At 57.0% G+C, this 20,808-nt stretch overlaps 1 protein-coding gene across 1 annotated transcript; it reads left to right on the forward strand.

Annotated features, from left to right (window-relative positions):
• Positions 1-2,270: 2,270 nt before the first annotated feature.
• LOC116956052 (casein kinase II subunit alpha-like) lies at positions 2,271-19,904 on the forward strand. The gene is made up of 12 exons (XM_032977482.2): positions 2,271-3,037; positions 3,859-3,970; positions 6,570-6,671; positions 7,510-7,560; positions 8,542-8,601; positions 8,813-8,896; positions 12,766-12,876; positions 14,035-14,136; positions 14,678-14,778; positions 15,719-15,867; positions 16,324-16,419; positions 17,146-19,904. Exons 1-12 carry the CDS (start codon positions 2,862-2,864, stop codon positions 17,259-17,261), a joined length of 1,260 nt encoding a protein of 419 aa, XP_032833373.2. The 5' UTR covers positions 2,271-2,861; the 3' UTR covers positions 17,262-19,904.
• Positions 19,905-20,808: the final 904 nt, after the last annotated feature.

Below are 20,808 nucleotides of genomic sequence, written 5' to 3' on the forward strand. Positions count from 1 at the left end.
GAGGTGTCGGCTGCTTGGGGAGGCCGACATCCAGCAGTTGATAGATCATGCGTCAAATAACCGGAATTCCATCGCTTGATTATTTTAAATCGCAGATGCTGCACCGTCGATTCTTTATAACGTCGCTAGCAAATTGCATTTTGACAGATTAGTTTATATACGAGTTGCTATAGTCACCATATATCTGTTTTGGATGTCTTGATTTTGTAATTGTGCTAAAAATGGTCAGTCTCACAATAATCTTCCTTCGTTACCGGACCAACATGGCGCCGAGCTGTCCGGCTCTCCCCTGCTCAATATGGCCGCCTGGGTTGTGCAGGGGCGGGGCTTACGTCACCGTACCAACATGGCCCCGAGCTGTCCCGGTCCCTACCCAACATGGTTGGCTGGCGGGAAGTGGTTCTATTTCACCGGACCAACATGGCACAGCTGTCCGGCTCGCCCCTACCCAAGATGGCCGTCCGCGGCCGTGGGAGTTGCGGCCGAGGGCGGGGAGATGGGCGAGAGGGGGGGGGCGGTGCCCACGTCACCGTACCAACATGGCTCCGAGGCGTCCCCCCCCCTACCCAAAATGGCCGCCCGTGTTGGCGGGGTAGCGAGGTGACGTCACCGCGGCGGCGGCTGAAGAAGAAGAAGCAGAAGAGGAGGAGTAGGAGGGGAGGAGGGAGCAGTCGCAGCAGCAGCAGGAGGAGGAGGAGGCGAGGGTCGAGGGCGTCTCTCGTCCATGTTGAGGCGAGGCGGCGGGGGCAGCCGCGGCTGAGGCGGCCGACACCGGGCAGCAGCACGGGGTGTGGGGGGGGGGTTGGGTGGTTGGGGAGGTGCGGGCAGCACAACCCGCCCGGTGGTGGTGGTGTGGTAGGGAGTGGTGGTGGTGTGGTAGGGGGTGGTGGTGTGGTGGTGTGGTGGTGGTGTGGTAGGGAGTGGTGGTGGTGTGGTAGGGGGTGGTGGTGTGGTGGTGGAGTGGTAGGGGGTGGTGGTGTGGTGGTGTGGTAGGGAGTGGTGGTGTGGTAGGGGGTGGTGGTGGTGTGGTAGGGGGTGGTGGTGTGGTAGGGGGTGGTGGTGTGGTAGGGAGTCGTGGTGGTGTGGTGGTGTGGTAGGGGGTGGTGTGGTAGGGAGTGGTGGTGGTGTGGTGGTGGTGTGGTAGGGAGTAGTGGTGGGTGGTAGGGAGTGGTGGTGTGGTAGAGAGTGGTGGTGTGGTAGGGAGTCGTGGTGTGGTAGGGAGTCGTGGTGTGGTAGAGAGTCGTGGTGGTGGTGTGGTAGTGAGTAGTGGTGGTAGGGAGTAGTGGTTGGTAGGGAGTGGTGTGGTAGGGAGTGGTGGTGGTGGTAGGGAGTGGTGGTGGTAGAGAGTGGTGGTGGTAGGGAGTGGTGGTGGTGGTAGAGAGTGGTGGTGGTAGGGAGTAGTGGTGGTGGTGGTAGTAGAGGCAGTGGTGGTGGTGAGGCAGCAGCCGCCGCCGCCGTCGCCACATCCCGGAGAGAGCGCGGCGCGGCGTTGGGAGGGAGGAGGAGGAGGAGGGGGGGGAGGCTGCAGGCTGCAGGCGGCGGCGTTGGCGAGAGTGATGGAGCGGCCAGGCGCCCTGTAGCCCACAGCGATCAGCCATTGGCTTCACCACCACCACCGCCGCCTGTTGTTGTTGTCGTTGTTGTCGTCGTGATCGCCGAGAGAGTTTCGATGAGTCTCGAGCCTCGTGGCGCGGTGGCCGCTTGAAGAGCGGCTTCGCGGGTCGCGGCTTTTTCTGTTGAGGGGGTTTTCGCGCTAGGCCCCTCGAGCGCTTCGTCTTTTTATTTTGACTCGCGCCGAGGTGGTGGTGGGGGGCTTGTTGAGTGAGGGGTTATTAAAGGGGGGGGGGTCTTGGGGGGCTTGTTGAGTGAGGGGTCATTCAGGGGGGGTCTTGGGGGGCTTGGTGAGTGAGGGGTTATTCAGGGGGGGGGCTTGGTGAGTGAGGGGTTATTCAGGGGGGGGTCTTGGGGGGCTTGTTGAGTGAGGGGTTATTCAGGGGGGGTCTTGGGGGGCTTGTTGAGTGAGGGGTTATTCAGGGGGGGTAGTCTCGGGGTCACTGGGCGAGGCAGGTCGCGAACGATCTCGCCCCGTGGTGGACAAACAGCCCCTCAGGGCCACGCAGGCGGCGGGGGGACTTCTCGACCGTCTAGGGCATCGTCAATCGGGTGGCTAGGTCGAGCCACTTGGGGGTAGTGGTGGTGGTAGTGGTGGTGGTGGAGTTAGTGGTGGTGGTAGTGGTGGTGGTAGTGGTGGTGGTAGTGGTGGTGGTAGTGGTGGTGGTGGAGTTAGTGGTAGTGGTGGTGGTGGAGTTAGTGGTGGTGGTAGTGGTGGTGGAGTTGGTGGTGGTAGTGGTGGAGTTAGTGGTGGTGGTAGAGTTAGTGGTGGTGGAGTTAGTGGTGGTGGTTGTCCAGCTGTGGGCTTCACCGCGTGGTCACCTTCCAGGGTCACCAGTTGACCCCATTCGGCGTCGTTGGTCACCCCCAGCCCCCGGCGATTCATTCATTCGTCGCCCCCTCCCGAGGCCGAGAGAGGAGGGGGGCCTTGCTGGGGGCTCTGTCGGTCACCCCGCCTGGCCACGCGTCGGCCCGCCACGGGGTCGCACGTCTCGTCCCTCGGCCACTTGGCGAGGCACCAAGGCCACCGGTCGGGTCAGCGGCTGGGCCAAATTCCCCGCCTGCCGGGGAAGTCCTCGGGTGACCCGTCGGCCCGCTCGCGGGCTCATCTCTCGGGGTCCCCCCCGGGCCACCGATCGCATCGCCTGTTCGCTCATTCGCGGGCCCCCCTGTTGGGACTCGCGTGCCACCCGCCGGGGTACCGGCCGCGCCAGCTGCGTGCCGGTCTCGAGGGCCGGTGGCGTCTGGCCATGTCGGGCGGGGTGGTGGCCGTGGTCGGCGGAGGGGGCGGCGGCGGCGGAGGCGGCGGCGCGGTGCCCGCGGGCCCCACGGCCGTGGCCTCGAGCCGGGCCCGTCTGTACGCGGACGCCAACACGCACCGTGCCCGCGACTACTGGGACTACGAGGCCCACGTGGTGGACTGGGGGTGAGTTTGGCGACGACGTGGGATGATGCTGATGATGATGATTGAGGTGGTGGTGGTGGTGATGCATGGAGAGCGGCGGTGCAGCGGTTAGCCACCAACACCACCGGTGACGATTATCTGAACCGGCCCTGGGGCTCCCCTGGGTCGACTCGACCCCAAACTCGTACCCTTTGCGGCGCGTGGTAAACATCGCCACTGGGGAGACAAAGGCGGCCGGGCGTGGTGATGGCCACCCACCCCCTCGTGCGTCACAGTGGAGGCCTTCACAGGTGCTGCTCGCTAACAGCACTTTCCCCTACAGTCTGTGAAGGCTACACGGGCGGGGAGGGGATCCTTTGGTGATGTAGTATGTATGTTTAACTTCTTCCGCACCGTACGTCGTGGGAGGTGGGGGGAGGGGTTGGCAAACTGGTGGCGATGCTCGTGGTGGTCACGCGCCCAGCCCGTACACATCCACGCTTTGTGCCAGGATTTAAGTTAAAAAAAAGAATACAAATATAAATTCGGGTTGCTGGATGAGCAGAGGCTCAAACCGCCAGGCGGAGAGCAACAAACAGCACTGTTGTGATAGGTCACAAACAACACGTGCATGTGTGATCTATTACAACGCACGTGTGTTCGTGTGTGATCTATCACAACAGTTGATGTGTATTGTGTGTAAGAGGCTGACGTTTCTGGCAGTGGTTCTTCTTCAGGACCGAGAGGATGAGGGGGGGTGGGAGGGTGGTGGGTGACCGGGCGAATGGCCGGGTCGGGCTGCCCGTGTTGATGTTCGCGTGCTGTGGCTCCCGTGGCGTTTCGTTCGTCCCGCGTGGCTACAGGAACCAGGACGACTTCCAGCTGGTGCGGAAGCTGGGGCGAGGGAAATACAGCGAGGTGTTTGAGGCCATCAACATCACGAGCAACGAGAAGGTGGTCGTGAAGATCCTCAAGGTGGTGATCCCACTCGCTCACTCGTTCGCTCACTCGTTCACTAGCTCGCTCGTTCACTCACTAGCACGCTCATTCACTCACTAGCACGCTCATTCACACACTCATACATTCACTCACTGGCTCGTTCACTCATTCAATCACTCGTTCATTCGCTTATTCACTCACTAGCTCGTTCGCTCATTCACTCACGAGCTCGTTCGCTCATTCATTGACTCACTAACTTACTAATTCACTGACTAGCTCGTTCGCTCATTCACTCACTAGTTTGTTCGCTCCTTCACTCACTAGCCCGCTCGTTCACTCATTCACTCTCTAGCTCTTTCGCCAATTCATTTTCTCAACTCATTCACTCACGCATCCCCTCATTCAATCATAAATCCACTAGTTCAATCACTCAATCGCTTGATCGTTCACTTACTCACTAATTTACGAATTCACTCACTCCTTTGCTCACCCACCGGGGGGGGGGGGGGAGGGGGGTTCATAATGGCCGTGTTGAAAACACTTAGCCAGCGCCGCTGAGATACCCGGGTTCGAGTCCCGAGTGTGGGTGTCCGAATCTTGGGAGCTTCGTAATGGAAAGTGCCAAAAAATCATTGAGGCAGCAGCGCTTGAGATACGGGTTCAGCCCGTACTCCCTCCGGATGCCGTGGGGTCTTTACGGCGGTGCAGTTTGTCGAGTACCCCCGGAGTATTCACTTGACAACTCCCTTGTTAGTTTTTTGCGCGGGGGCGTCTCTGCGGAGATTTGGCGGCAGAACGTTCGCAAGAAACACAGGATCCCCTAACAGCCGCTGCGGAAGAGCCCTGAGGTTCGGAGAGGCTTTCCTGAGTAAACAAACGCAGGTTTAATTAAACGGTGAGTGTGTGTGTGCGTGTACACGCGTCCACACACACACAAAGACAAAGGTCCCCTCCGCCATAGCCTTGACAGACTGTCGGGGCAAGTGCTGTGAGCGAGTAGCACCTACGAAGGCCGGCACCCACAATGTCTGTGTGGGGCAGTGGTTAGTGCACCGCACTATAAACCCGGTGACCCGAGTTCAATTCGCGCTTGTGGCCAACATCGGTAGCGAATATCTGAACCGGTTCTGAGCCTCTCCTAAGTCGACTCGGCCTCAAATTAGTTATAGATGCGGTGTGTGAACATCGGCACTGGGGAGACAAAGGCGGCCGGGCGTGGTGCTGGCCACCAACCCCCTAGTGTGCCGTGCCAACCTTCATAGGTGCCCTAACAGTCTGTTAACCGTTTCCCATTCCGATGACGTACCTGTGCGTACGTGTTGCATCACCGGAATCAGAAGAAAAAGGCCGCGCGGGAGGGAGTGTGGAACGGTTTGGGAGGGAGTGTGGCACGGTTTGGGAGGGAGTGTGGCACGGTTTGGGAGGGAGTGTGGCACGGTCTGGGAGGGAGTGTGGCACGGTCTGGGAGGGAGTGTGGCACGGTTTGGGAGGGAGTGTGGCACGGTTTGGGAGGGAGTGTGGCACGGTTTGGGAGGGAGTGTGGCACGGTCTGGGAGGGAGTGTGGCACGGTTTGGGAGGGAGTGTGGCGCGGTTTGGGAGGGAGCGTGGCACGGTTTGAGAGGGAGCGTGGCACGGTTTGGGAGGGAGTGTGGCACGGTTTGGGAGGGAGTGTGGCAGGGTCTGGGAGGGAGTGTGGCACGGTTTGGGAGGGAGTGTGGCAGGGTCTGGGAGGGAGTGTGGCACGGTTTGGGAGGGAGTGTGGCACGGTTTGGGAGGGAGTGTGGCACGGTCTGGGAGGGAGTGTGGCATGGTCTGGGAGGGAGTGTGGCACGGTCTGGGAGGGAGTGTGGCACGGTTTGGGAGGGAGTGTGGCACGGTTTGGGAGGGAGTGTGGCACGGTTTGGGAGGGAGTGTGGCACGATTTGGGAGGGAGTGTGGCACGGTCTGGGAGGGAGTGTGGCACGGTCTGGGAGGGAGTGTGGCACGGTCTGGGAGGGAGTGTGGCACGGTTTGAGAGGGAGTGTGGCACGGTTTGGGAGGGAGTGTGGCACGGTTTGGGAGGGAGTGTGGCACGGTTTGGGAGGGAGTGTGGCACGGTTTGGGAGGGAGCGTGGCACGGTTTGAGAGGGAGTGTGGCACGGTCTGGGGGGGAGTGTGGCACGGTTTGAGAGGGAGTGTGGCACGGTTTGGGAGGGAGTGTGGCACGGTTTTGGCGCCAGCTATCGTAGAGTGGCGGCGGTCGTGGCGCTACGGTTCCGTGCGGTGAGTCACGACGTCGTTAAAAGACAACGGCGCTGCTGCACTGCCTCTCTAAATAAAATTAACGCCGAGCCGCTCGCACGTTCCGAGCTTCAGCGGTGAACGGAGACATCACACCCCGCAACTTGCAGATGTCTCAGAACGGGGAAGGGTGAAGGCTACACGGAAGATCTTCTGTGTGCGCGTGCGTCTGTATGTGTGGCCTTCATAGCTGCTCACTAGCAGCACTTTCCCCAACAGTTTGTGACAGGCTATACGGGGGAATCCTTTGTTTTTGTTCACCTGGCCTGGCACGGGCGCCATGGTGACGTCACCGTCACTTAGTGGCGAATGGCGGTTGTGTTGGTATTCGTGTCTTTGTGTGCCCGTGCGCAGCCGGTTAAAAAGAAGAAAATCAAGCGGGAAATAAAGATCCTGGAGAACCTGAGGGGAGGTCCCAACATCATCTCCCTCGTCGACATCGTCAAGGACCCTGTGGTGCGATGCACGGCCCTCCGCTCGCTCACTCGCTCACGCTCCTTAAGCCCCCCCCCCGCCCATGTAGCCTTAACAGACTGTAGGGGCAAGTGCTGTTAGCGAGTAGCAGCACCTATGAAGGCCGGCACGGCACACGAAGGGGGTGGGTGGCCAGCACCACGCCCGGCCGCCTTTGTCTCCCCAGTGGCGATGTTTTTACACATCACACCAGGTACTCATTTGCGGCTGAGTTGACCTGGGGGAGGCCTAGGACCAGTTCAGATATTCGTCACCGATGTTGGCTGTGAGCGAGAATCGAACTCTGATGCCGATTAATGATATAGCTCGCATTGTGTGTTGTTGTGTATCGCTGTGTGTTGTTGTGTATCGTGTGTTTTGTGCGTCGTGTGTTTAAACTAAACTATATATATTCTTGGTTCTTTCGGTAAAGTCACGTAGAAGGGAAACAATAAAATAAAATAATAAAAATGTATTTTTATTATTTTATTGTATCCCTTCTATGTGACTAATAATACAAATATATTTTTTATTATTTTGTTTCCCTTCTACATGACTTTATCGAAAGAACCAAGAATATGAATCCCTGCAGTCACGAAAGCTTTAAATAAAAATTTAAAACTAAACTATTAAATATTTTACCAGGTAAGGCCCACTGAGCTGTATAGCTCTTTTTCAGAAGTGACGAATGATAGCTCAACGAAAGTGACTTACCATGTGGCAATTTATAGCAGCAGGACAAATACTCTAAACGTATGCGTTGTATGTGGCGTCGTGCGCGTCATGTGTCTGCGTGTCGTGTGTATGCGCGTGACGTGCGTTTGCCGCGTCTTCTCCGCAGTCCCGCACGCCGGCCCTCGTGTTCGAGTTCATCAACAACACAGACTACAAGGTGCGTACCCCGAGAGATCTTTCCCCCACCACCACCACCACGCCTGTTCTCGCCAGCGGCCCGCGCAAGCCTTTTTGAACGTCACGCGGTCCACCCCTCCCGTTTGGCGGAGAGCTCGCGACTCGACTCGCGACACGAGCGGAACGTCGCCGCGGGGCGGAACGTCGAGTTTCCTGTCGCGTGCGGTCGCTCGCGCGCCACTGCCGACGCCGTGTCGTTGAATAGTCTGTAGTGTCGGGAGTCGGGTTGCTACGTGGGACTCGCCGCGGAGAGGGGGTTCGACCCCCGACCTTGACGACGCCCGCTGTATATTCGGAGTTTGCGTGTCTCTCTCTCTCTCTCTCCCCGTGGTGGTCGCGTGGAGTTTTCTCCGGGCGCACCGCTTTTTCACCTCCACGATTAGAATGGACATCAGGCGTATTCGGCTGCTATCCACACGACGATAATAATCCACTTTGTTGAGCTGTCAATTGTTGCCAGGTCGCTTCCGAAAAAGAAGCATAATAGCTCAGTGGGCCTTAGCTGGTAAAATAAAATATAGTTTAGTTTTATTTGTATATTTTATTTCAAGAGATTTGTCTACCTTTCGCCAGCCGTATCGTGTTGTTGAGGTGTTTGGTGTTGTAACGTTCTGACCCCGTGCCCCTTACTGGACATTGAGAAAAAAGAGCTTCATTAGCTCATCGGATTCCTCCAGGATAAACAAACATTCCGATCGCATTCACGACACCTCCGTGGACACGCCACGTGATGACGTCGCGACTCGCCAATACCCCGTTGTGATCTCGACGTCGAATTCTCTGGCCGCGACCTCTCCCTGGCTCAAACGAGCCAACGACGACGGCCGCACCGACCGACCGGCGGTGACCTCCCGTGTCAGGGGTCGACCAGCACCCCGCCGCGTGTTCGATTCCGCCTCCAGTCCAAGAAAACGTTCCGATTCCGACATTAATAGGCCGCCGATGGTTTGTTTTGTTTCAGCAACTCTACCAGACCCTGTCGGACTTCGACATCCGCTTCTACATGTACGAGATCCTCAAGGTGAGCGCCACGACCTTCGGCCCTCGCCGGCCGGCGGCCGGCAGCGCCCGCCGACGGCCGGGCCTCTTTGAACGCTCGGGAGAGAGGAAGAGTTTTGAGGGTCTGGAGACGTGGGGGCCCGGTTGAGCTGACCACGTGCTTGTGTGCGCGTGTGGGTGCGCGCCTGCGTGCGTGCGTGCGTGCGTGTACGTTCCACGTCGGGTCTTGACAGGCTCTGGATTTCTGCCACAGCATGGGCATCATGCACAGGGACGTGAAGCCTCACAACGTGATGATCGACCACGAGAGTCGGAAGGTCTGGCGCTCCGGCGAGACGCTCGCGCACACAGACACGCACGCGCACAGACACGCGCACACACACACAGAGACACGCACACACACAGACACACGCGCACAGATGCACGCGCACGCACGCACAGACACGCACAGACACGCACGCACACACTCACAGACGTGCACACAGACGCGCACGCACACACAGACGCACACGCACACAGGCGCACACACACAGATGCACGCACACACACACACAGATGCACGCACACACACACACAGATGCACGCACACACAGACACGCGCACACACACAGATGCACGCGCACACACACACACAGATGCACGCACACACAGACGCACGCGTGACCTGCGCACGCATTGGCAGCGGTCATCATCATCACGATCCATGGGCAGATGGCTCGTAGAAGGTGCCCACTGCACATTTCGTCATTTGTTTCCACTTTCCTCTCTGCCTTCCAGTGCCAATATGGCTCGAGCAGTGGCACCATCTCTCTGGCACCGTGGCACCATCTCTCTGACACCGTGGTACCATCTCTCTGACACCGATCTCTCTCCGTGTCGTCGTCGTCATCGTCGTCAAGCCGTTCTCTGTTAGCTCTTCCTCTCTTTCCGCTTCTTTCCGGTTTCCCCGAACATCCCACGTATAGGTGGCAGCAGTGCACAAAGCACAATTGAAAAAAAAACAACTGAACACCTTCCATGTCGGCAACACCATGGCCTTTAAAAGGAAAATATGTACGACGGGTGACGCTTGAGGCAATGGAGGAGCTATCGCCCAGAAGTGTCGCCTGTTACACACATTTAATATCTAAGGCCCACGCGTACATGGTGTTATTGACGGAGTGTGGCGAGTTTTTGTTTATTTTCAGTTTTGCTTTTGTCATTCTGGTGAGCCCAGGTCACTCTTGCGAATGAGACTCGTGGCCTTTAGAGTTTACGCCCTGCTCGCACTAAACCAACTTTTGACACTTGACGCACAGACACGCGCACACATACACCAATACCAATACCCGCCATTCGCCACTAAGTGACGGTGACGTCACCGCGACGCTTGTGCCAGGCTAGGTGCACTTTGAGGCCACGTGAAGTGTCGAAGGCTCGCTGACAGGAGGTCACGGGACAGACCCATGTGCCATGGGTTGACTGACTGAGATGACTGGCTGATGCACCACCACCTGTGCCCCCTAATGTGCCAACTTTCTGCATCTTAGCCACCCGGTGCTTGGTTGTTGTGAGCGTCGCTCCTCTGCCCTCAGTTGTTGGAGGGCGACCGCCTCCAACTGCCCAGCAGCGTCCTTCACGAGCCTCCTGCACAGATACGCACACACAAACACGCACGCACACACAGACATGTACACGTGTAGTGACTAACTCTGAGACGGTACGACTTGGAGGCACTTATTTAACGAGCACTGTCGGGATAATTCACAACACCACGTGGGTACACACTATTACTGTTGCTAGCCTATAGACTACACAACTCTACGTGGGTACACACTGTTACTGTTGCTAGCCTATACACAACACCACGTGGGTAATTCTAGATTTAAAGCTTTCATGACTGCAAGGATCCATACTCTTTGGTTCTATTCGGTAAAGTCACGTAGGTAAAAAATTAAAAAAAATCACGACGTTTCGGCCACAACACAAGCGGCCTTCATCAGGTGAAGGGATCAGGCTGTCTCGAGGACAGCGCTGGAGTGAAACACAGCCACGCTCAGACCGCGGACCTTTAAGCTGACCTGGATCTTGTGTTTGTTTACTGTTGCTATTACTGTTGCTAGCCTATAGACAACACTCTACGTGGACACACACTATTACTGTTGCTAGCCTATACACAACACTCTACGTGGGTACACACTATTACTGTTGCTAGCCTATAGACTACACTACGTGGATACACACTATTACTGTTGCTAGCCTATACACAACACCACGTGGGTACACACTAGTACTGTTGCTAGCCTATACACAACACCACGTGGGTACACACTAGTACTGTTGCTAGCCTATAGACTAGACTACGTGGGTACACACTATTACTGTTGCTAGCCTATACACAACACCACGTGGGTACACACTAGTACTGTTGCTAGCCTATAGACTAGACTACGTGGGTACACACTATTACTGTTGCTAGCCTATACACACCACCATGTGGGTACACACTATTACTGTTGCTAGCCTATAGACTACACTACGTGGGTACACACTACTACTGTTGCTAGCCTATACACAACACCACGTGGGTACACACTATTACTGTTGCTAGCCTATAGACTACACTACGTGGGTACACACTGTTGCTAGCCTATACACAACACCACGTGGGTACACACTATTACTGTTGCTAGCCTATAGACTACACTACGTGGGTACACACTGTTACTGTTGCTAGCCTATACACAACACCACGTGGGTACACACTATTACTGTTGCTAGCCTATACACACCACCACGTGGGTACACAATATTACTGTTGCTAGCCTATACACAACACTACGTGGGTACACACTATCACTGTAGCTAGCCTATACACAACACTACGTGGGTACACACTATTACTGTTGCTAGCCTATACACAACACCACGTGGGTACACACTATTACTGTTGCTAGCCGATACACAACACCACGTGGGTACACTATCACTGTTGCTAGCCTATACACACCCTACGTGGGTACACACTATTACTGTTGCTAGCCTATACACAACACCACGTGGGTACACACTATTACTGTTGCTAGCCTATACACCATACCACGTGGGTACACACTATTACTGTTGCTAGCCTATACACAACACCACGTGAGTACACACTATTACTGTTGCTAGCCTATAGACTACACTACGTGGGTACACACTCACTGTTGCTAGCCTATACACAACACCACGTGGGTACACACTGTCACTGTTGCTAGCCTATACACAACACCACGTGGGTACACACTATTACTGTTGCTAGCCTATACACAACACTAACCGTCTAACACTGATGGTGCAGAACCGAGACGGCCAACTACTTTCTAACAGCGCAATATCGAGTGGAGATGACAGTGACGATGGCGACGATCTTGAACAGCACGACTGGGATCCCACTTCCAGCAACAGCCACGAGGTCCCCCACAGGGGCCCCTCCCACACTCCCAGCGTGGCCTCGCCCCGCCCCGGCCCCTCTCTGGAACCTACTAGCGGGTTCCCGAGGCTTCCCGATGGGCCCCCCTCTGTGACCCCCTCTGTGACCCCCTCTGTGACCCCCTCTGTGACCCCCTCTGTGACCTTTCCTCTAGATGCCCCCCTCTCGTGTCTATCATGGCCTGCTGACGTCAGTACAGCTGTACACCGCAGATCTCCTTTTTCGCCAGCAGCTAGCGCTATGCCACTACACACGTACAGACACACACAGACACACACAGACACACACGTACACACACACAGACAGACACACACAGACACACACACAGACACACACAGACACACAGACACAGACACACAAAAATAGACACACACAGACACACACACAGACACACACAGATAGACAGACACACACACAGACATACACACACACAGACACACACACAGACACACACACAGACACACACACAGACACACACACACACAGACATACACACAGACACACACAGACAGACACACATACAGACACTGACAGGCACACACACAGACACATGCTTAAATCGACAAAGATCAGCCTTGTGGCCTTAGACTTTTAGGGAAAGTGCTGTTAGCGAGTAGCACGGCACACGAGGGGGTGGTGGTGATGACGACGGTTGTCGTCGTATCAATGATGTGGTGGTGATGAAGGTTGCCGTGACAATGACGGCAGTGGTTGTGGCTCCTGTGGCTGTAGCTGCGTCTCATTGACTGGGGACTTGCCGAGTTTTACCACCCGGGCCAGGAGTACAACGTGCGCGTCGCCTCGCGCTACTTCAAGGGCCCGGAGCTGCTGGTGGACTACCAGGTGAGAGCAACGCACACACAGCGTACACACACAGTGTACACACGGCATAGACCCAGCATACACACAGCATACAGCATAGACGCAGCATACACACTGCATAGACGCAGCGTACGCACAGCATAGACCCAGCACACACACAGCATAGACGCAGCGTACACACAGCACACAGCATAGACCCAGCACACACACAGCATAGACGTAGCGTACACACTGCATAGATACAGCATAGACGCAGCGTACACACAGCATAGACCCAGCACACACACAGCATACAGCGTAGACGCAGCGTACACACTGCATAGACACAGCGTACACACAGCATAGATACAGCATAGACCCAGCACACACACAGCATAGACGTAGCGTACACACAGCATGGATGTAGTGTACACACAGAGCTTACAGCATAGATGCAGCACGCATGTACGTACGCATACATGTCTTCCGCAGCGTATGTCGCCAACCGTGCACCCACAGCGTACACGCAATATGCACGCAGCACGCACACAAACATACACGCACACAAACATACACGCACATGTAGCATACACACACGCAAACATACACGCACATGTAGCATACACGCAGCCCGCCCACACACACCACCACCCCCTCGGAGGTGCTCGCAAACAGCACTTTCCCCAACAGCCTGTGTAGGCTACAAGGTGGGGGACCTTTGTCTTTATTCCAAACACCACTGACGTCAGTTTAACACGTGGTAGGCTTTTGTGATCGATATCATCCATCATAGAGTTTTTTTGGGTTAGATCGCGTGAATATATAAATGTCGTTAAAGCCGCCACCACCTGACACAGCCAACTAGTAAGGGTTCATACTATTTGGTTCTATTCGGTAAAGTCACATAGGTAAAAAATAAAACAACAAAAATCACGACGTTTCGGCCACAACACAAGCGGCCTTCATCAGGTAAGGGTTGTCACGTAAACAGAACTTGTCAATTCGTCACTAATGCAGCACTAGTGTATAATGTAGTGTATAGTAGTGTGTAGTGTATAGTGTAGTGTATAGTGTAGTATACTAGTGCATCACACCGGTTGTGTGTTGGAGAGCCAAGCCACAACATTTACAATCTGACGTCCCCGTGAATTCCCCCTTGGGGGTCTCCTTCCTGCGCCCCCCCCCCCACCACCTCACCAGATGTACGACTACAGCCTGGACATGTGGAGTCTGGGCTGCATGCTCGCCTCCATGATCTTCCGCAAGGAGCCCTTCTTCCACGGACACGACAACTACGACCAGGCACGTGCAGCGCAAGGCCACGGCTCGTATCTGTAGGCCAGGGCTTCTGTCTGTATGGAGTGCTTCTGTCTGTAGGCCAGGGCTTCTGTCTGTATGGAGTGCTTCTGTCTGTAGGCCAGGGCTTGTCTTTATGGAGTGCTTCTGTCTTGAGGCCAGGGATGGTCTGTAGTGAGTGCTTCTGTCTTGAGGCCAGGGATGGTCTGTAGTGAGTGCTTCTGTGCAGGCCAGGGCTTGTGTCTGTAGGCCAGGGCTTGTGTCTGTATAGAGTGCTTCTGTCTGTAGGCCAGGGCTTCTGTCTGTTTGGACTTCTGTCTGTAGGCCAGGGCTTGTCTTTATGGAGTGCTTCTGTCTCGAGGCCAGGGATGGTCTGTAGCGAGTGCTGTCTGTCACAACCTCAAGACTTAAATTATCAGGCCACACCTTCTGTCACTAAATCAACCGTTAATCAACAAATAAAGTGTGGCAGTAGACCACACCCCCTGTCACCACCAGGATTATTACCTGCGCATGCTGACGTGTGACTGCGTTGCCTCTGCCACAGCTGGTGCGCATAGCGCGGGTTCTGGGAACAGAAGACCTCTTCAACTACATTGACAAATACAACATCGACCTGGACCCGCGATTCAACGACATCCTGGGCAGGTGCGTGTCCCTGTCGTCTGTTACATACAAAAAGACAAAGATCCCCACCGTATAGCCACGAACAGGTTGTCGGGGCAAGTGCTGTTAGCGAGTAGCAGCACCTATCAAGGCTGGCACGGCACACGAGGGGGTGGGTGGCCAGCGCCACGCCCGGCCGCCTTTGTCTCCCCAGTGATAATGTTTACACACCGCACCAGGTACTCATTTAAGGCCGAATCGACCTAGTGTGGGCCCAGGACCAGTTCAGATAAATATCACTGGTGGTGTTGGCCATGAGCGGGAATCGAACTCTGGTTGCCGGGTTTGTAGCGCAGCGTGCTCACCGCTACACTACCGCTCCACACAATAACACAGACACACACCCGCACACAGGCACACACACATGGGCACATAGACACACACCCGCACACAGACACAGGCACACACAGACAGGCACACGCTCCACAATGACGCCGACGACAGCGAGAGCGAGTTTCGTGTTATTGATGGGGCCGCCCTCCTCCGCTAGCGGGTGGGGGCGTCTCCCGTCGCACCTCGTCTCAGCGCATTTTCAACAACGGCGGCACTCCCGGTGGCCGCCGGCCCTGTGCGGCGCTGCTGCAGGGCGATCCGGCGCCTGGCCCACGGGTCGGGCCCAGGCCCGAGCGAGTTTGCGCGCTGGGGGGCGGCGGCCGCGTGCGGAGCAAGCGGTTGGCGCGGCGCCGCGACCCCGGCGAGGGCCCGAGTTCGGGCCCTCCCCGAGGTCGACTCGGCCTCGAATGAGTACCCGGTGCGGTGTGTAAACATCGCCGCTCGGGGAGACAACGGCGGCCGGGCGTGGTGCCGGCCGCTCCACCCCCTCGCGTGCCGTGCCGGCCTTCGCAGGCGCTGCTACTCGCTAACGGCTCCACGGGGGATCTTTGTGTTTTGTGGCGGCGGTGGTGATTGGGTGGCGGCGCAGGCACTCGCGCAAGCGCTGGGAGCGGTTTGTGCACAGCGAGAACCAGCACCTCGTAAGCCCGGAGGCGCTCGACTTCCTGGACAACCTCCTGCGCTACGACCACCAGGCGCGGCTCACGGCGCGCGAGGGCATGGAGCACCCCTACTTCTGTGAGACCCCCCCCCCCTCTCTCTATATCTGTCTCTCTCACACTCATGGCTACGTAGAGATACACTTAAGAAACATACATAGAGATATAGAGACATAGATGTACATAGAGATACCTACATAGAAACAGACCCACATGGAGATACACAGACACGAATAGTGTCGGTCTCACCACGTCGTCCCTGTGTCTCACCACGTCTCACCACGTCGTCCCTGTGTGTCTGTCTCACCACGTCGTCCCCGTCTCACCACGTCGTCCCTGTGTGTCTGTCTCACCACGTCGTCCCTGTGTGTCTGTCTCACCACGTCGTCCCTGTGTGTCTGTCTCACCACGTCGTCCCCGTCTCACCACGTCGTCCCTGTGTCTCACCACGTCTCACCACGTCGTCCCTGTGTGTCTGTCTCACCACATCGTCCCCGTCTCACCACGTCGTCCCTGTGTGTCTGTCTCGTCTCAGACCCCGTGGTGAAGGAGCATGGCCGTAAGGGATCGTCTGCCGGCCTCTTCAGTAGCAGCAGCGGCGGTGGCGGCAACGTGCCCAGCAACGTGGCGGGTACGCGGCTCACACGCGGCTCACGTGCAGTTCATGTGCAGTTCACGTGCAGTTCACGTGCAGTTCACGTGCAGTTCACGTGCAGTTCACACGCGGTTCACGTGTGTGTATGTGTGTGTATATCTGTGTGTGTATATCTGTGTGTGTGTGTATCTGTGTGTGTATATCTGTGTGTGTATCTGTGTGTGTGTGTATCTGTGTGTGTATATCTGTGTGTGTGTGTATCTGTGTGTGTGTATATCTGTGTGTGTGTATCTGTGTGTGTGTGTATCTGTGTGTGTCTGTGTGTGTGCATATCTGTGTATCTGTTTGTGTATATCTGTGTATCTGTTTGTGTATATCTGTGTATCTGTTTGTGTATATCTGTGTATCTGTGTGTGTGTATCTGTGTGTGTATGTATCTGTGTGTGTGTATGTGTGTGTATCTGTGTGTGTGTGTATATCTGTGTGTGTGTGTATATCTGTGTGTGTGTATATCTGTGTATCTGTGTGTGTATATCTGTGTATCTGTGTGTGTGTATATCTGTGTGTGTATCTGTGTGTGTGTGTATCTGTGTGTGTGTATATCTGTGTGTGTATCTGTGTGTGTGTGTGTATCTGTGTATGTGTATATCTGTGTATCTGTGTGTGTGTATATCTGTGTGTGTGTATATCTGTGTGTGTGTATCTGTGTGTGTATATATCTGTGTGTGTATCTGTGTGTGTATCTGCGCTCTCCTCCTGCAGCCATCAACTCTCCCCGCGGGAGCCTGACGGCCGTGGGCTCGATGCTGTCCCCTGCGAACGCCGCGGGGGGGGTCCCCGTGACTCCCGCCACCGCCATCGCCGGGGCCCCCCAGTGACCGATCCCCGGGGGACCCCATCCCCCCACCCCCCCGCCCTTCTCCCCACCGACAAGATAACACGCACACACGGAGGACGATCGCACGCCCGCGCTGTCCACCAGGAAACAAAGAAACGCAGAGACTCGCTCGGCGGTGGGGGGGGAGGACAAAGAGGACGGAGAGGAGAGGAGGAGGACTGAGAGGATGAGGACGAAGAGGAGAGGAGGAGGACGAAGAGGAGAGGAGGTGGATGAAGAGGAACGGGGGCCTCTCTGTGCCCGCGGGCGCACGACGCCACCACCACCATGCTCCGAGCCGGCACGCGGAACTGCTCTCGAATTTTGTCCACGGCGCAGATTCGGCGCGAAGCCGCCCGCGGGGGGGGTGGCGGTGTGGGGGGAGGGGGGGTGGGTAGGGGGGGGGGGAACATCTTGCACGCGACCTCGTCAGTGACTCCTCTCCGTCGGTCAGTCTGGCAGAGAGCATCGGAGAGTTTGAGAGAGAGTTTGGGGGAATCTGGGACAGTTTTGAAAGGTTTCTACCGGGGGGGGAGTTCAGGAGTCTGGGGAAGGAAGTATGGGGGAGAGTTGGGATGATCTGGGGAGAGTATAGGAGAGCTTGTGTTGCAGGGAGTTTGGAAGAGTCTGGGAGAGTCTGGGGGAATCTGGGAGCGTTTTGGAGAGTTTGAGGAGCCCGGCTGGTGGCTTTGCCGTCATCGTTGCGCCGAGTCGGCTTTGGAGTTGGTCACCCGGCACCGTGGCGGGGCCCCCGCTGTGGGCCTCTTGCGGGTGGGAGGACGGCGCGCCCACAGAGCACAGTGGGGGTGGGACGGGGGGGCGAGGGGGGGGGACGAGGGGGGGGGGGGCGAGGGGTGGCATCATCGCAGCCGTGTTGGAGGCGTCGAGTTTGCAACGTCGTGAGATACTGGGTTCGGATTTGGGAGTCTGCCGCGAGTGGTGAGACCGGCCGTTCCGAGCGCGGAGACGCGGTCTCAGCCCGGTCTCCGTTGACTGCACACACGCACACAAAACATCGTTTTGTCGTTAAATTGGGCTAAATTCCAGCGGTTGAGAGCTCACAGGTCGGCGTGCGATGAACACGCGTGTCACGACGCGTGTTGCCACGCGTGCCGCTAGTCGCGCGTGCAGTGCTCCCAAGACGTTTCCCCCCACGTAAAGGAGGGCAGCACTAACAGACAGATAAATAATCAGTGTTGTTATTGTTTTGTAAACCTCGCACGCAATGTAAACCGGTCTTGGCCAAACGTCCGTAAGTGCTGAAAAATTACGAGCAGAATAACAACAATAATGTATTATTGTCATATGATATATTATTGTTATTGATATTATTGTAACTAGCAGGGCGTATAGAGAGGCTGCCCCCGTAGGGTGAGGGAGTTTACTTGAAGCAGCTTCGGAAGCGGCTGCTGTCACCCACTACCGTCTGGGCTCCCCGTTACACGTAAGGCGGTAAACAACCGCTCGCCGTTACGAAGGGAGAGGGGAAAGTCTCGGCGATGGAAAACAAACAACTACAAACGATATTGGAATCGTGGTGGAGCTTGGAAGCAGAATTTCAGCGGTGAAAGTGAGGCCAAATTGATTCGATTCGGAACGAGATCAAGGTGTTGAGGTTTGGAGCTTACCGGGGTGAGAACTCGACAAGAGACCAGGATAGGGGGGGGAGTCTCTCATTCGTCACCGTGATCTTTGGGTGGGGGTCATCGAAATGACAAACGCAAAAATAAAAAACAACTCCTCTATCGCCCCGAGGAAACGGAAATTTTCCAAACGTGACGCAGAGTGCGGTGTGCTTCCCCCTGGCTCCTCATGCACCGGGGTGCCCTGGGTTGAAATCTCCACCGGATTCCCTCCGCCGACTCTCACCGGGACGCTCTGCCCACGGCAACAACGCCTCACCGTCACGCGCGGCCCCCACACCCCCTCCCCACCTCCGCCGTCCTCAATCCACTGCTGGATGGACCCCCCCCCACCCACCCCTTGCGCCATGTTGGTCATTTGGTCACGGGGGAATGTTTGGCCACGCTTCCCCCGGCCGGACTGTTGGGGTCAAAGCGGTTTGACCTCGGCGACGCCCGTCCGAATATTGCCCCGGTCACTCGAGAGGTCGCGGGCCGTAGTGTCGCGGGATCCTGCTCGGTCGTTGTGCATCCAATTACTTTCGCATTTATTTTTGTTTTGAGTTGGCGTGGGGGAGGAGGAGGGAGCGGTGGTGCAGCGGTTGTCCTGCGTGACCCACCAACCCCCCGCCGCCTAAAAGCAGCGGATCTCGACAGCCCTTTGCCGATCCACCGCCGGGCGAAGGCTTTCCTCGCGCGCAGCGTCGACCATGCTTCGCCATGCCGGACCGGTTCCGGTGTCGCTCCCCGCTCCTCTCGCTCGCCGTCGCCGGGAATCGAACTCTGGGGGCCGCCGCCGCCGCCGCCGCAGTCGGGACGGGAGACGTCGTCGTCGGTGGCCACGGGGGGCCGGGTCCTCCCGGCTCGCGTCACTCCGCTGCTGGATGAGGGATTCCTCGGTGCGTGCGTGCGTGCGCGCAGGCTTGTCCGTAGGGGTTAAGTCCACAGGACCTCGTCAGGCCGGGCGCTCTGCGAGTCGGTAACGGCAGCGGTGGGCGTGGTTGCGTGTGGGGGGGGGGGGGTGTAGAAGTACAATACAACAGTGGGTTGTGCCCGCGCTGGGCACATCGACAGCGGCCAATGGGAAGGACGCCGAGCTGTGTCGTGGCCCCCGGGGTTCGGTCGTTAACATTTTAATCTGGGCGGGCGCCAGTCGCCCCGTGAGTCGCCCCGTGAGTCGCCCCGTGAGTCACCCCGTGAGTCGCCCCGTGAGTCGCCCCGTGAGTCGCCCCGTGAGTCGCCCCATCGTTTTGGATTTGGCATTCGTTTTGAGTGTCCACTTTGTTTTAAAACCGGTGACGGCGGGCGGCGGTCAGTCGGCAGGTCGCGTGTGGTGGTGCGGTCGAGTGTGGTGTCATCTCCCACCTCTCCCAAGACTATGTCTGGGAGAGTTCGTCAAATGCTCTCCCCGGGGGGGGGGGGGTCACTCTCTAGAGAGCGAGCGGTTGCAGGGCTGCACCTTTGCCCCGCCGTGGTTAATGTTCCGGCCCTTTGCCATTCCATTATCAGTTTGCAGCCCTGATCCAGCGGCGGCAATTCCACATTCGTGTGGCGTGTGGTCCATCCATCCACGCATCGACGAACTGGTGCCGTATCGGTCGCTGTGGAGACCCATTGCGGGTTCGTTAAGAGGCGGGAGTCCGGTGACAAGGTGATGATGGCCCCCTGTGCCGTCACGCCCAGCTCATGATCGGTTGGGGGGAGTGGCCGGGGGGTGGACTTCACTAAAATTCTGAGCTGTCGATGCGAGGTGGTGGTGGTGGTGGTGGTCTTCCTACCCCCGGGGGGGGGGGGGGTGATAGTCTTTGGGGAGCGGCCGGACATCTCGCGAGGTCGCCTCGGAAGGCAGCTCCACGCAAGGTGACGTCTCGTCGTGTTCTGGTGCGAGTGGAGATGCCGCGGCCGCTGCTTGGCTCCACGCGAGTG

This window comes from Petromyzon marinus, chromosome 63, assembly GCF_048934315.1.
Source record: "Petromyzon marinus isolate PM22_M1 ecotype Great Lakes invasive population chromosome 63, UKy_Petmar_22M1.pri1.0, whole genome shotgun sequence".
Classification (NCBI taxonomy): Eukaryota; Metazoa; Chordata; class Hyperoartia; order Petromyzontiformes; family Petromyzontidae; genus Petromyzon; species Petromyzon marinus.